This window comes from Balaenoptera borealis, assembly GCF_965194805.1.
Source record: "Balaenoptera borealis genome assembly, chromosome: 2".
Classification (NCBI taxonomy): domain Eukaryota; kingdom Metazoa; phylum Chordata; class Mammalia; order Artiodactyla; family Balaenopteridae; genus Balaenoptera; species Balaenoptera borealis.
The window spans coordinates 65,389,706-65,404,710 of record NC_138867.1 but is presented as its reverse complement, the minus strand read 5'-3'; the positions used below and the strand labels follow the sequence as shown (position 1 = coordinate 65,404,710).

General features: G+C 35.5%; 2 protein-coding genes across 6 annotated transcripts in view; one reads left to right on the top strand and one right to left on the bottom strand.

Moving 5' to 3' along the window:
- Window positions 1–15,005, top strand: part of LOC309622500 (uncharacterized protein) — a 161,472-nt gene that overhangs the window by 43,569 nt on the left and 102,898 nt on the right. The window lies entirely within an intron of this gene.
- The window catches only part of ZFYVE16 (zinc finger FYVE-type containing 16), a 61,737-nt gene that overhangs the window by 40,286 nt on the left and 6,446 nt on the right, over window positions 1–15,005 (bottom strand). For all 5 annotated transcript variants that reach the window (XM_082375109.1, XM_082375108.1, XM_082375107.1 and 2 more), the window contains 2 exons: window positions 3,885–3,993; window positions 975–3,247 (listed from right to left, as the gene is read on the bottom strand). In XM_082375109.1, coding sequence (XP_082231235.1) covers window positions 975–3,247; window positions 3,885–3,954 — 2,343 coding nt within the window. In that variant the 5' untranslated portion in view covers window positions 3,955–3,993. The remainder of the gene's footprint in view (window positions 1–974; window positions 3,248–3,884; window positions 3,994–15,005) is intronic.

Below are 15,005 nucleotides of genomic sequence, written 5' to 3'. Positions count from 1 at the left end.
TAGTTCCCCGACCAGGGATAGAACCTGTACACCCTGCAGTGGAAGCACAAAGTCTTAACCACTGGACCGCCAGGGAAGTCCCCCTCCTTTACAACTTTTAAAACGAGAATGTTATTCAAAAAAGAAACCGACTCAGATATAGAGAACAAACTAGTGGTTACCATCAGGAGGAGGAAAGTGGGGAAGGGCAAGATAGGAGTAGAGGATTAAAAGGTACAAACTACTAAATATAAAATAAATAAGCCACAAGGATATATTGTACAGCACAGGGAATATAGCCAGTATTTTATAACTACAAACGGAGTATAATCTTTAAAAATTGTGAATCACTATGTTCGATACCTGAAACTTTCATAATATTGTAAATCAACTACACTCAATTAAAAAAAAAAGAAAAACAAGTAGAATGTTATTTTTCTAAAAGAGAGTAGGGTTGATCTGAGACTAACATATTACTGGAAAATGCTGAAAAAAATGCAATGTTATTTCTAGAGGCAACTCTTAAGAGTCCATAGACTATTAAGATAGTCAGAACACAAATGAGGTCACAGCTTCAGTGTTCTGAACCTTGTGCAAGCCAATCTGCTTGTTTTCTCAGTGTTTACCTCAAGTATCGAGCGTAACACTACCTGCAGAGTAGTCTTGAAATTAAGTATTCAAGGATAAACTGGAAGCTGACTGAATTCCGTACATCTGACGTGTTCATGTTAGAGAGAGAATGAAACGTATTCTTAGATTTCACAAAAATTAGTGTTCCTCATTTCCCAGTATGTAATACCCATGACAATGTGACATTTATTCAAACCTCAAGCAATCTGTAAAATGACAGTGCTTTATACACTTCCACGTAGGTGGAAAACGATGATTTTAAACTAACTGAATCTTGTAATCATCTCTTAATCAGCTTTTTTGTCACATTAAATTTCATTTAAAATGTCTCAAAAGAATACAAGACAAAGATTTTTATAGCTTACTTTTCCACATGCTCGGCAGTGATGTCGCCGTTTCGTAAAAGTAAATTTGACTTGGCAGTTCATACAATTTGGAGCTTCTGAATCAGGAACCCAAGTAGGTTGTTTCTGGCCCAAAACAAGACCTTCTTTGCAAGTGTTTGCAGGCAGAGATTCTTCATTTGCAGTTACAAAACTGGATCCACCTTCAAAATTACTTTCTATATCAATGTAATTAGAATTGAAGCTAACCTGAGGATCAGTCACAGAATCTATAGCACAGGTGGTTGGAACAATGGTATTTGCTACTCTGGGTTCACTTTCAGGCATATTTGGAACATCCAGCTTATTTGGTTCCTTTGAACTCCTTGTTCTTGATGGAACACTAAACAGTTGCTTAGGTCTGGCGCCTCCAACATGAACAGATTGACTGTTACTATCAGAGACTGATAATTCATTTGTAATCTCAGACTTACTGCTAGATAACACTTGTTCAACTGGAACTGTACTTTTTTCCCCTAAAGAAAGGCTACCATTTTCTGCTGTATTCTGTTTATCAACCGTTTCGCAAATCATATTAATAGCAGGACTGTCCCCAGTAGCTCCTGCTTCAGCATTGAAATATATATTATCGACATTTCCATCATCTAGGCCTTTCATATCTATCTGATTCATCTGAGATTTTGAGTCACTTACATTTTCTTCAAATGATTTTATGTTACTAGGCTGAAGATACTGTTCAGTTAGAAAGGCATCAAGTTCAGCATCACTAATTGGTGCACCACTTTTCATGCCTTCATCAATATTAAAGTAATCCAAGTCTTGTCCATTGATATCATTGTTTGAAAAAGTGAAACCTTCACAACAGTCAGGAGATTCTGGGGCATTAGCACCAGAAAGCTCTATTTGAGATTCTGCAGCTGTAGAAGAACTGGTGTTATCAGGGTAATCCAAAGACTCAACTCTAACTACCATCTGGTTAGAATCTACCTTTCTATCTCCCATCTTTTCAATTAATGGCTGATGAGGTATGTTTTTACATTTTTCCTGTTTCAAAAGATCAGTCTCCTTCAAAGGTTCCCCACCTGAAGTCATATTCTTCTGTATTTCTTCATGCACAGTCACTGCATCTTTTATATTATCTTTATATTCATTCTGGGGTAAACAATCACCATAAGCTTTATTTTCAATGAATGATCCACACAAAGACCCAGGTACTGGAAGACAGGACAATGAGGAATATGTATTTTCACTTGAAACATGTAAAGTTGAAGCAGAATCTTGGATTTCATCTTTATTATCTTTAAGATCTAAATTTCTTGAGTCTTCTTTTGCAGATTGTTTTATAAATATAGCAGTCCTACCTTCCTGAAAGGAAAAGTCAGGTAACTTGAAATTTTCATCTCTTAAATTTGAATCATTTAAGCATAAACCTCCATTTTTTGGAAGACTGCAAGACAAAGCACTCGTGCTGCCTCCTTCTTTTAAACATTCTGGGGCAGCTATGACTGGCACATCTACCTCCTCTTTTACCAAACAGCCATCAGCTTTTACTAATTCACATGGCTGGTTCTTGTACTGTAGGTGGTCTTTGGCATCAAACATTTTGGAACTTTGTTGAGTCAAAGCAGATGGCATGTTAAAATCAACAACTGTCTCTAACTGATTAGAGATCTTTTTATCCTCTAAATTTTCTTTTCCACTGTAATTACACGAATCTGAAAGTGTCGTATCTACTTTTATACCAAATTCTTTAGTTCCACTGATTTCTCTGTTTTGTAATTCAGAACTGACATCATTCTGTTCCTCTCTGACTGTATTATTACCATGGTCTGTTGAAGAAACACAGAAAGTTTCTGACACTGAAGATAAATCCAATCCAATCAAGGAATCTGCACTAGACTTAAAATCATCTGGCAATAATTTTTTAATATCTTCTTCACTATTAGTTACATGAACTAAGTTACCCATGTCACTTATCAGATCACAGACAGGTTTACTACATCGTCCCACATATAGAGGCTGGATTTCATCTGAAGTGCCACCATCCACAGAAGAAAGGAGATCAAGTCCTGTTACATTTTTTTCGTTTTGTATAGAAGTTAGTCCCTCAAGTGTTTTTTCATTCAGGGCAATTTGATTTGTTTCATAGCCTGTTTCTGATGAGGCACAACAATTAATGCATTGTTGATCCTTTGGTAGCAGTGAAGTTAGCTGTGAGGAAGCCAACTCTGAAGAGACTGAATAGTGGTTAGAATCATATGAATTTTGTGCATCTTGGAGATAATCTTGTTCATCTAATTAAAATAGAAATATAATGTTAGTCAGGAGACCCAAATCAAAATTATTACAAAGATGTTATGGTTTCTATGACTTCTAAACTTTTTTTTAGACCAGAAATATATTATTCTCCTGCAAAATAGTAATAACTTCCAAAATTATTTTCACTTGGATTTAAACTACTTGGGGTTTTTACTTTTTAATGTAGATGTCATAATATGATAGAAATTCTACTCAAAATAACTCAGTTGCACTATAAAAACCAGACTAAGGAAGAGCTGAAAAACAATCTAACTTCTTTGTTCTGCCCTCCAGTTTCCTAGTCTTCATCCTAAGATGAGGAAAATACTATCTTTCATAGTAATGAAATACCAATTAATATAGAACTTTCAGGTTGCTTTCAGCTGGTTCGTATGTTGTTTTTAAAGGTCTTTCTTTTACCTAAATGTGTATCTGGAGAGAAACTTCTACCTTTCTTACTTCTATTTCTGGCTATTGGTTCTATGCAGTATAAGAATACACTAATTCATTATAATAAGTGAATGTTTTACAGGAGATAACCATGTGACCAAAACTGAAACCAAGTTCTGCTAAGAGTACTAATTATGGACATTTTAAAATTACATTAATGGTAAAAATGAAAAATTGACAAACCTGGATTCTGTTCAAAATCATCGAGGAGTTTGTCCAAGTCACTGACTGCTGCTTTAAAATAACTGTCCATCCTACTTGTAGACTTACTCAGAATTTAATTCTTGTGTGCCTAGAAAATACGAAGTATGATAGTTCATTTAATTCTCTGACATATAAATATTATACCATATACTGCATAACAAGAAACACAGCCAGGGAATAGACACAAATAAAATTTAAGAGTATTGCTTTGAAGAATCTGTAAGTTAGTTGGGGAAATTCCTCTATATATACAAAAATGACATGAAAACAAACTCTAACAACATAACATGCATACATAAACTATTTAAAATTTAAAACACTTATCTAAATAACTCATGGGTCAAAGAACGCATAGTTGAAAGCTATAAATAGTTGTAAGTACCACATATCAAATAATATAAAATGTACTACACACAAATAAAAATACTGCATGTAAAAACTTGTGAGATTCAGCAAAAGTGAATACTTAAAGACAGATACCTAGAGACTTAGATGCTTATACTAGAAAAAAAAGAATGAAAACAAATAAGCAAACAGCAGAAATTAAAGAAATAGAAAACAAGCGTATGAGAGAGGTACAAGAAAACTAAAAGTTAGTTTTATGAATAAAGTAGGTGAACCTCTGATCTGTGGCAGGAGCTCCATCAAATAAGCCTGAGACACCTTGAAGGAATCTATCAATGACTAATGGGACAATATTAAAAGGACACAGGAGCTAAGTATCACTGGCTTAAATGGGACAAATGAACCTCAAATAAATGAAGACTACAAAGGATGGACCACAAATCAAATGGATTAAAAAAAAAAAAAAAACAAGAGATCATAATGATACTAAAAACAAAATCAAAAACCACCACTCATTAGAGGGTTGCTAGGGCAGTAACCCTTTGCTCTAAAAACTGATATACTAAGAGAAAAGAACTAAGAATTTATCCTGCCCTTTATTTACAAAATGTACTTTAGGATAAGAAAACAGTTGCTGAGGAAGAGTTCTTTAGATAAGAATTCCAGTTGATAAATGCAGAAAGATATTAAAAATTTTTAAATCATTTCTTCATAGTCCCTAGAGCAATAAATAGACTAGGCAATGGCTATCAATGGATGTTAAAACTGTTAGATGAAAGGTTGGAGGGGAACTTTATAATGGTGGGATCAGGCCAACACATCTAAATCCAGTGACCAATTTCACCATCAATTAATGTGGAAGACACAGACTCACATACAAAATATTCCTGCCCAAAGAAACAAACAAAAAAACCCACAAAAAAACCAAAAAAACCTGAATCCAAATCTAATCAAGTTTTTAGTACTAACTGCATATTTACAGGAAATTCAAGGATAGAGGGACAAGTTAAATGATATCAAAGGAAAGCAATCGGCTAAATCCAGAAGGGGGAACACTTTTCAGCAATGTTCCTTAAACAGTTGATAGTGAATGACTTTTTTTTTAAACTTCCAGTCTGTTACAAACTGTTACTTTTGTAAAACACAATAAAACAATACAAATTTTGCAATAATATACAAACAAAAAGATATAGATTATTAAACACATTTGAATGGTGCCCTGAGTAAGGAATAGGAGTGGGAAATGAAGGATAAAAGACAATAAACTACTGAGAGGGCTTTACTAGAGCCATTTATGATGGTCACCATGAACTGAGGACACATGAGGCTCAGAAAAAATGAGAGATACTTTAAAGATGGGTTAAAAGAGATTAGACAGAGCTTAAGAGAATTGAACAAACAGGAAGACCTATCTGAAGAAATAACCTAAAATGCAGCCCAGAGAGATGAGGAAGAAGAAAATATGAAAAAAGAAGTTAAAAAACATGGATGACAGAATGAGAATGGAGCCCCATAAGGAGAACAGAGCATGGAACAAGTATGCTTGAAAAGAAAATGCCAGGAATTCCAGAACTGATGAAAAACACAACAGATATAGGTAACCCATTACCAAGCAATATAAATACAGTTGACCCTTGAACTACATGGCTTTGAACTGCACAGCTCACTTATATGCAGATTTTTTTCAATAGTAAGTACTGCAATACTCCACAGAGTTGGTTGAATCATGGATATGGAGGAACCGTGGAAACGGAGGGCTGACTATAGGTTATATGTGAATTTTTGACTTGCAGAGAATCGGCAACCCAACCCTCACATGGTTCAATGGTCGACTGTAAAGAGAAATCCACAGTTAGATACTCTATAGTGAAACTTTTGAACTCCAAGATAGAACAGCCAGACAGAAAATGTCATCTTCAAAGAAACAATAATTATGCTAGCACAAGGTAAACTTCAGAACAATTCTCATTAACAATGGTATGCCATCCTATTCATTAAAGCATATTACTTCTTTTATTTCCATTTTTAAATTTTATTTATACCATACATATACAAAAGTACATGAAAACACATAGACACCAAAACAAATAAAAGGAACTTGGAGGAAGAGACAATATAGGAAGAAGAAAACTTCAAAGAAACTAATATTCTCAGAAAAAAAAAGCAATGCAACTATGAAACAGCAACAGGAAGCCATACGTAAAGAATATGTGAAGAAAAAAGTGATCATGAAAATTGATAACACAAATCTTAAAATTCAAGTGAGGCTTACAGAATGTAGTAAAAGCTGTGCTTAAAGGGGCACTTATAGCATTAAGTGCATATATTAAAAAAGAAAGATCTAAGAATCCATAATCTAAGCTTCCACCTTGGGAAATTAGAAAAAGAGCAATTTAAGCCCAAAGTAGGTAGAAGGAAAGGTAACAAAGATTAGAGCAGAAATCAATGAAATTAAAAACAGGAAAATAGAGAAATGGAGAAAAACCACTGAAACCAAAAACTCTTTCTTTGAAAAAAGTAAAATTGATAAACTAGGCTAATTAAAAAAAAAGAGAGATACAAATTACCAATATCAGAAATGAAAGAGGGGTCATAACTACTGATACCATGGACACTTAAAGGAAAATAAAGCAATATTATGAACAATTCTATGCCCCCAAACTTTATCATTTTGATGAAATGGACCAATTCCTTGAAAAACACAAACTACCAAAATTCACACAAGGAAAAACAGACAACCTGAACAGTCCTATATATATTAACGAAACTGAATCAATAGTTAATAACCTTCCACAAAAAAAGCGATCAGGTCTAGATAGCTTCACTGGTGAATTTTACCAAATATTTAATGAAGAAATTATCCAAATCTTCCACAGTCTCCTCCAGAAAAAAGAAGCACAGGGAACACTTCCTAACTCATTCTATAAGACCAGCATTACTCTAATACCAAAACCAGATAAAGACATTACAAGAAAGAAAAACTACAGACCAATGTAACTTATGAACACAGAAGTAAAAATCCACAACAAAATATTAGCAAATTGAATCCAGCGATGTATAAACAAAATTATACACAACAACCAAGTGGGATTTATTCAGGTATGCAAGGTGGGTTCAACATTTGAAGGTTAATCAATGTAATATACCACATCAACAGACTAAAGAAAAATTATCATATAATCATATGAACTGATGCAAAAGAAAAAGCATTTGACAAGACCCAATACTTCTTCATGATAAAAGCTCTCAGCAAATTATGAGTAGAGGGGAACTTCTTCAGTTTGATGAAGAATATCTACAAAATACCTACAGCTACCATTACACAATATACTTAGTGATGAGAAACTAGATGCCCTACCCCCAAAGACTGGGATCAAGGAAAGGATGTCTTCTCTCACCACTCCTATTGCACATAGTACGGAAACCCTCACTAGTGTAATAAGAAAAGGAAATAAAAGGTACACTGTTTGGAAAGGAAGAAATAAAAATGTCTTTATTTGTGATGACATGATTTTCAATGTAGAAAGTCCCCCCAGACTGATCCCCCAATATGGAAAAGTGAGAGTAATAGCAAGGATGCAGGATACAGGGTTAATATACAAAAGTCAAATGCTTCCTATATGAGCAAGGAACAGTTGGAATTTGAAATTTTAAAAAACAGCATTTACAATATACCTCAAAAATTAAATGCTTAGATATAAGTATAAAATATATACAGGACCTATATGTGGAAAACTACAAAATGCTGACAAAAAATCAAAGAAGATCTAAATAAATGGTGATATAGTCCATGTTCATGGACAAGGAGACAATATTGTTAAGATGTCAGTTCTTCCAACCTGATCTGTAGATTCAGTGCATTCCCAATCAAAATCCCAGTAAGCTATTTTGTAGAACTCAGGAAACTCATTCTAAAGTGTATATGGAAAGGCAAAGGACCTATAACAGCCAACACAATACAGGGATACCTTGAAGATATTGTAGATTTGGTTCCAGACCACTGCAATAAAGTGGATATCACAATAAAGTGAGTTGCACAAATTTCTTGGTTTCCCAGTGCATATAAAAATTATATGGTATTTGTCCAAATGATTTAAAGATTTACACTATACTGTAGTTTATTGTGTGCAATACTATTATGTATAAAAAACCAATGTACACACCTCAATTAAAAAATTCTTTATGCTAAAAATGCTAACCGTCATCTAGGCCCTCAGCAAGTTATAGTAGTAACATCAAAGATCACTGATCCCAGATCACCATAACAAATATAATAATAATGAAAAGTATGAAATACTGCAAGAATTACACCTTACATAAGAATGTATTTTAAATGGATAACAGAGGGGGAGTGGCTAAGACAGAGGAATAGGAAGACCTTGAGCTCACCTCCTCCCGTGGGCACACCAAAATTACTACTTAAAGAGCAACTATTGATGAGAACTAGCAGAAAAGATCTTCTACAACTTAATATAAAGAAGGAACCCCAACAAGATGGGTAGGAGAGGTGGAGACATGGTACAGTCAAGACACATACCCTTGGGTGGGTGATCCATAAGCAGCAGGATAATTACAATTGCAGAGGTTCTCCCCAAGGAACAAGGGGCCTGAGCTCCATATCAGGTTCCCCAGCCTGGGGGTCCTACACCAGGAGAATGAGCCTCCTAAAACATTAGGCTTTGGGCTTACATTCAGAATAGCCAGAGGGCTGGGGGAAATAGAGCCTTCACTCTTAAAGTGTGCACACCAAATCACACATGCTCTGAGATCCAGGGCAGAAGCAGTAATTTGAAAGGAGATTTGGTCAGACCCACTTGCTGATCTTAGAGAGACTCCTGGAGAGGCAGGAGGCAACTGGGACTTACCCTGGGGACATAGATGCTGGCAGCAGTCATTGTGGGGAGCTCATTCTACCATAAGGACACTGGTGATGACAAGCGCCATTTTGGAATCCTCCCTCTGGCTTATCAGCCATGGGATCTGGACCTAACCAAGAGCAGGCCAGCATCAGCTCCAGGATATCCCAGACCTCACAGCCAACCATGTCAGGAACCAGCCCTGCCCACCAAGAGGCCAACACCAGCCTTAGGACATGGCTCCACCCACTAAAGGCCAGCACTAGTCCTGGCCCAACCACCTCATGACCCAGCCCTGCCCACCAGCAGTCTAGCATCAGGACGGGGACACCACAGGCCATGCAGCCGGCCATGTCAGGACCTGGCCCTGCCACCAGCAGCCAGGAGTCTTCACACTACTCAGGGCCTGGCAACCAAACCAGACAAGGGGTCAGCCACACCTACCAGGATGCCCACAGCAGTCACCCCAACAAAACAGAAGGGCCCATGCAGTCCACCTACAGGGCACTCCCTAGAGCAGATAGGTCTCGGGATGAGAGGGGATTATGCTGCTGGGCATCATAGGACATCTTCTACACAAGGTCATTTCTCCAAGATCAGGAAGCATACCCAACCTACCAAATACACAGAAATAAAGACAGAGAATTAGGCAAATGAGGCAACAGAGGAATATGTTCCAAATGAAGGAACGAGATAAAACCCCAGAAGAAGAACTAAGTGGAGATAAGCAATCCACTTGATAAAGAGTTCAAGGTAATGATCATAAAAATGCTCAAAGAACTCAGGAAAAGAATGGATGAACACAGTGAGAAGTTAGAAGTTTCCAACAAAGAATTAGAAAATATAAAGAACCAAACATAGTTGAAGAATACAATAAATGAAAGAAAAAAAATACTCTAGAAGGAATCAGCAGTAGACTAGATGATACAGAGGAACAGATCAGCGAACTGCGAACTAGAAGACAGAGTAGTAGAAATCACTCAAGCTGAACAGGAAAAGAAAAAAATAATTAAAAAAAAAAAAAGACGACCACTTAAGAGACCTCTGAGACAACATCAAGTGCACTAACTTTGCATTACAGGAGTTCCAGAAGGAGAAGAGAGAGAGAAAGGGGCAGAGAACATATTTGAAGACATAATAGCTGAAAACTTCCCTAACCTGGGAAAGGAAACAGACATTCAGAACCCACAGAATCAAGGAATCACAGAGAGTCCCAAACAAGATCAACCCAAAGAGAACAAAGACATATGGAAATAAAATGGCAAAACTGCCATCTGTAACAACATGGATGGACCTAGAGGGTATTATGCTAAGTGAAATAAGTCAAACAGAGAAAGACAATTACTATATGATTTCACTTATATGTACAATCTAAAAAACAAATGAACAAACACAACAAAAGAGAAAGAGTCATATATATAAAGAACAAATCCCCCTTGCCAGAGGGAAGGGTGATGGGGGGAGGAGAGAAATAGATGAGGGAGACTAAGAGGTACAAACTTCCAGTTACAAAATAAGTAAGTCATGGGTATGAAATGTACAGTGTGGGGAATACAGTTAATAATTATTTAATATCTTTGTATGGTGACAGATGGTAACTAGAGTTACTGTGGTGATCATTTTGAAATGTATAGAAATATCAAATCACTATGTTGTACACCAGCAACTAACATAGTATTGTAGATCATTTATACTTCAAAAGCAAACAAACAAACTCAGAAAAAAAGATCAGATTTGTGGTTACCAGAGGCAGGGGGTGGAGGGAGGGGCAACTGGATGAAGGTAGCAAAAGGTACAAACATCAGTTATAGGATAAATAAGTACTAGGGATGTAATGTACAACACGATAAATATAATTAACATTGCTGTATGTTACCTATGAAAGTTGTTGACAGTAAACCCTAAGAGTTCTCATAACAAGGAAAAAAATTTTTTTCTCTTTCTTTAATTTTGTATCTATATGAGATAAAGGATGTTCACAAAACTTACTCTGGTAATCATTTCATGATGTATGTAAGTCAAATCATTATGCTGTACACCTTAAACTTATGTAGTGCTGTATGTCAGTTTTATCTCAATGAAACTGAAGAAATAAATTAAAAATAAAATGGATGAGACTAAATGTAAAATGCAATATTCTAAAAACTTCTTGAAAAAGCATAAGAGAAAATCTATATAACCTTGGGTTGGTGATGAATTTTTAAATATAACACCAATGGCATGACACATGAAAGAAAAAACTTGATAAGTTGGACCTTACTGAAGTTAAAAAAAAAACCTGCTCTGAAAAAGACACTGTTAAGAAAATGAGAAGACAAGCCACAGAGTGGGAGATAATATTTGAAAAACACATAACTGATAAAGGACTTGTATCCAAAGTCCTCAAAAAACTCTTAAAATTCAATAATTAGATAACAAACAATCCAATTAAAAAATGGGCAAAAGTTCTGAACAGATACCTCTCCAAAGAAGATATAAAGTTTGCCCAACAAGGACCTACTGTATAGCATAGGGAACTCTGCTCAATACTCTATAATAACCTAAATGGAAAAGAATTTTAAAAAGAATGGATACATGTATATGTATAACTGAATCACTCTGCTGTACACCTGAAACTAACACAACATTGGTAATCAACTATACTCTAAAATAAAAATTTAAAAAGATATAAAATTTGCAAATAAGCATATGATAAAATGCTCAATATCATTTATCTTTAGAGAACTACAGATTAAAATAATGAGATACCACTTCATATCTATTACAATGGCTGAAATCCAAAAAAACTGACAATACCAAATGCCCCAAGGATGCCAAACAGCAGGAACTCTCATTTATTGCTGATAGGAATGCAACATGGTACAGCTACTTTGGAAGACACCTTGGCAGTCTCTCACAAAACTAAACATAGTCTTACCATATGAACCAGCAATCATAATACTGGGTATTTACCCTACTGATTTAAAGATTTATATCCACACAAGAACTGAGATGTGAATGTTTATAGCAGTTTTATTCATAACTGCCAAAATGTGGAAGCATCCAAGATGTCCTTCAGTAAGTGAATGGCTAAATAAACTCTGGTACATCCATGCAATGGAATATTATTCAGTGATATAAAGAAATGTACCATCAAGCCACAAAAAGATGGATGAATCTGAAATGGGTATTGCTAAGTGAAAGAAAGCAGTCTAAAAAACCTCTATACTATACAATTCTAATTTTATGACATTCTGGAATGGGTAAAACTAGAGTGACAGTACACACATCAGTGACTGCCAGTGCTTTGGAGTAGGGGAGGACTGAACAGGTAAAGCAAAGTGGATCTTTTAGGGTGGTGAAACTATTCTGTATAATACTATAATGGTGAATACAAGACGTTAAGCATTTGTCTGTACCCATGCAACTTTATAACACAAAGAATAACCTCAATGTACGCAAATTTTTAAAAATGTTTCGAAGGTTGGGGGACTCAGATGGAATGCAGAATGTGGAAAAAAAAAAAGTCTAAATGCATTACGAATGTATAAAACAACCATGCTGAAGGGGGAGAAATAAAGTTCTACCTTTGGAAATAAGTGGAGTCTAAAGGCAACACGAGCATTATACTCTAGTTGATAAAGCTGTTTCTTCTGGGGGTATGGGTTAATTCTGAAACCATCATACACATATGCTAGAAATGAAATTAAATAAATGGATGGCTGATGGTGGGAGTGAGGTTTCCACTTTTGGAGGGGAAGGTTATATATAAGCAAGGGGAGGAAGCTAGAATGATCCATGTGGTAATGAATTTGAGTTGGAGACATCAGTATAAATTCATGTTTAGCTTAATATGGACACAGATGGTTACACATTTGTAATAATTTTTTATTTGAAATATTTATAGATATTAGCATAAACCATATCTCTTGCTCCATCAGCTGAAAGGGCCTAAAAGCAAGACGTCTTAGTGGCAACAAGCACACTAGTGCCCAGATCTTGGTTTCTCCAACAAAAGGAACCAAGGCTCCTTGGAGAAATCGCTGATTGTAAGACTGGGACAGGAAATATACAAGATGAGCATGGAGTATCTTATAATGCTGGAAAGTAAGGAAATGCATGTACACATACATGCACACACATAATGAAGGAGGTATGTCAAAATTTGCCTCCCATTCAGTCTTTCTCAGGAAACTACTAGAAGATGTACTTTGCCAACATGAAGGCAACACCAAGAAAGAAAAAAGACCTGACATCCTGGAAACAGGTTATCCCACACAGGGGAGAGAAAAATGAAATTCACAGATGATCATAAAAGGACACTTCAGGAAGATAGCTGTACAACAGGCCTAGAGAGCAACCCATCAAGATGGAGGCAGGGTGACAGACAATTACAGGAAAGATGTTGCAAAATAAACAAACAGATTATCTGATATGTGTGAATCTACCACAAGGAGATTTACACATCTTGTCTGAAAGGTTGTTAATAGATTAAATAAACGATATGAAAAGATATAGTAAAAAACCAAGATGATTATTAACTCTAGGAAAAACACAGAATTATACATGAAAGGAAGTAACATCACAATATACTACCTGGCTCAGCTGTACACAATATTTACATAAATGATGCAAACACTAATAATTTAACTAAAAATTAACATATAACTAATTTGCAAATATAAAGGAGGGGAGAAGTGCAGTATTTAAATGTGGAGGCTGGTGTAACAAACATAAATTCCCACCTTCTATAATAGGAAATTGGTAAATAATGTCTAAAACTATGGTAGGATGGGGGTAGAGAGGAGAAATAGCTGTATATGAGAGCATGTTATTTAAAAACCTAGAGGTGAAAAAGAGTTCAATAGTTGCTGACTGTGGGGCAGCCTTTCTGAGTAAGGGTTCTGTGAGAGAATTAAGCCTTAATGCCCCTAAGGCATTCACTTTATGTAATGAATTAACATCTCTCCTATGCATCTGAAGTGTTACTGCAGTTGACCCTTGAACAATGGGGTTTGGGTGCTGACTTCACGAAGTCCTGTATAACTTACAGTCGGCCCTCTGTATCCACAGTTCCTCAGTATCTGAGATTCCTGTCTGTATCCATGGATTCAACCAAGCAGGATCGTGTAGTATTGTAGTATTTATTTACTACTGGAAAAAATCTGCGTATAAGTGGACCTGCAGTTCAAACTCGTGTTGTACAAGGGTCTACTATAGTTATAAATCACCCTTGGGGGAACTGAGAAAATAGTTACTCAAGTTATTTTCTGTGTTTGTGATTCCAATGAGGAACACTTAGAAAAGCTGCTTCTGTAGAGTGGGATTCAGGGAGAGAAGGATGAGGGCAGAGGGCTACTGTTTTTCACTATAAGTCTTGTAGGATTATTTGACTCTTTAAATTATGTACAGGTATCCCTTTGATAAATATAAACATTACCTTAAATATAATAGCAAAAAGTAATAAAGGAACTATGAATACAAAATGTATTTTTAAAAAATAAAGCACAGAACTCAAAGGTGTAGAAACAGTTCTCATTAGAAAAAGCCCAATAATTTTTCTTAAAAATTATAGAATTTATTAAATAATATCTACTTAAAAAGTATTTCTATCCAAATAGCAATGTACTACTAAGTATTATGTTCTTTGAGTCACCTAAAAGATACAAAACAAGGTAGGATAAATAATAATATAATCTAACAATTTGTAAAAGGTATGACACTGAAATCTTTTGACATGAAATCTTATTAAACTGCACATACTTCCCATTTCAATCAAGATTTACTTATTGTGCCAGTAATCTACCCTTGTACAGAAGACACAAAAGAAATACAAGATATACTCCCTATTCTAAGGAAGTTTATTTATGTGTGCATATGATAACTTGTTTTAGGTATTATCTTTACTAACTTGGCCATT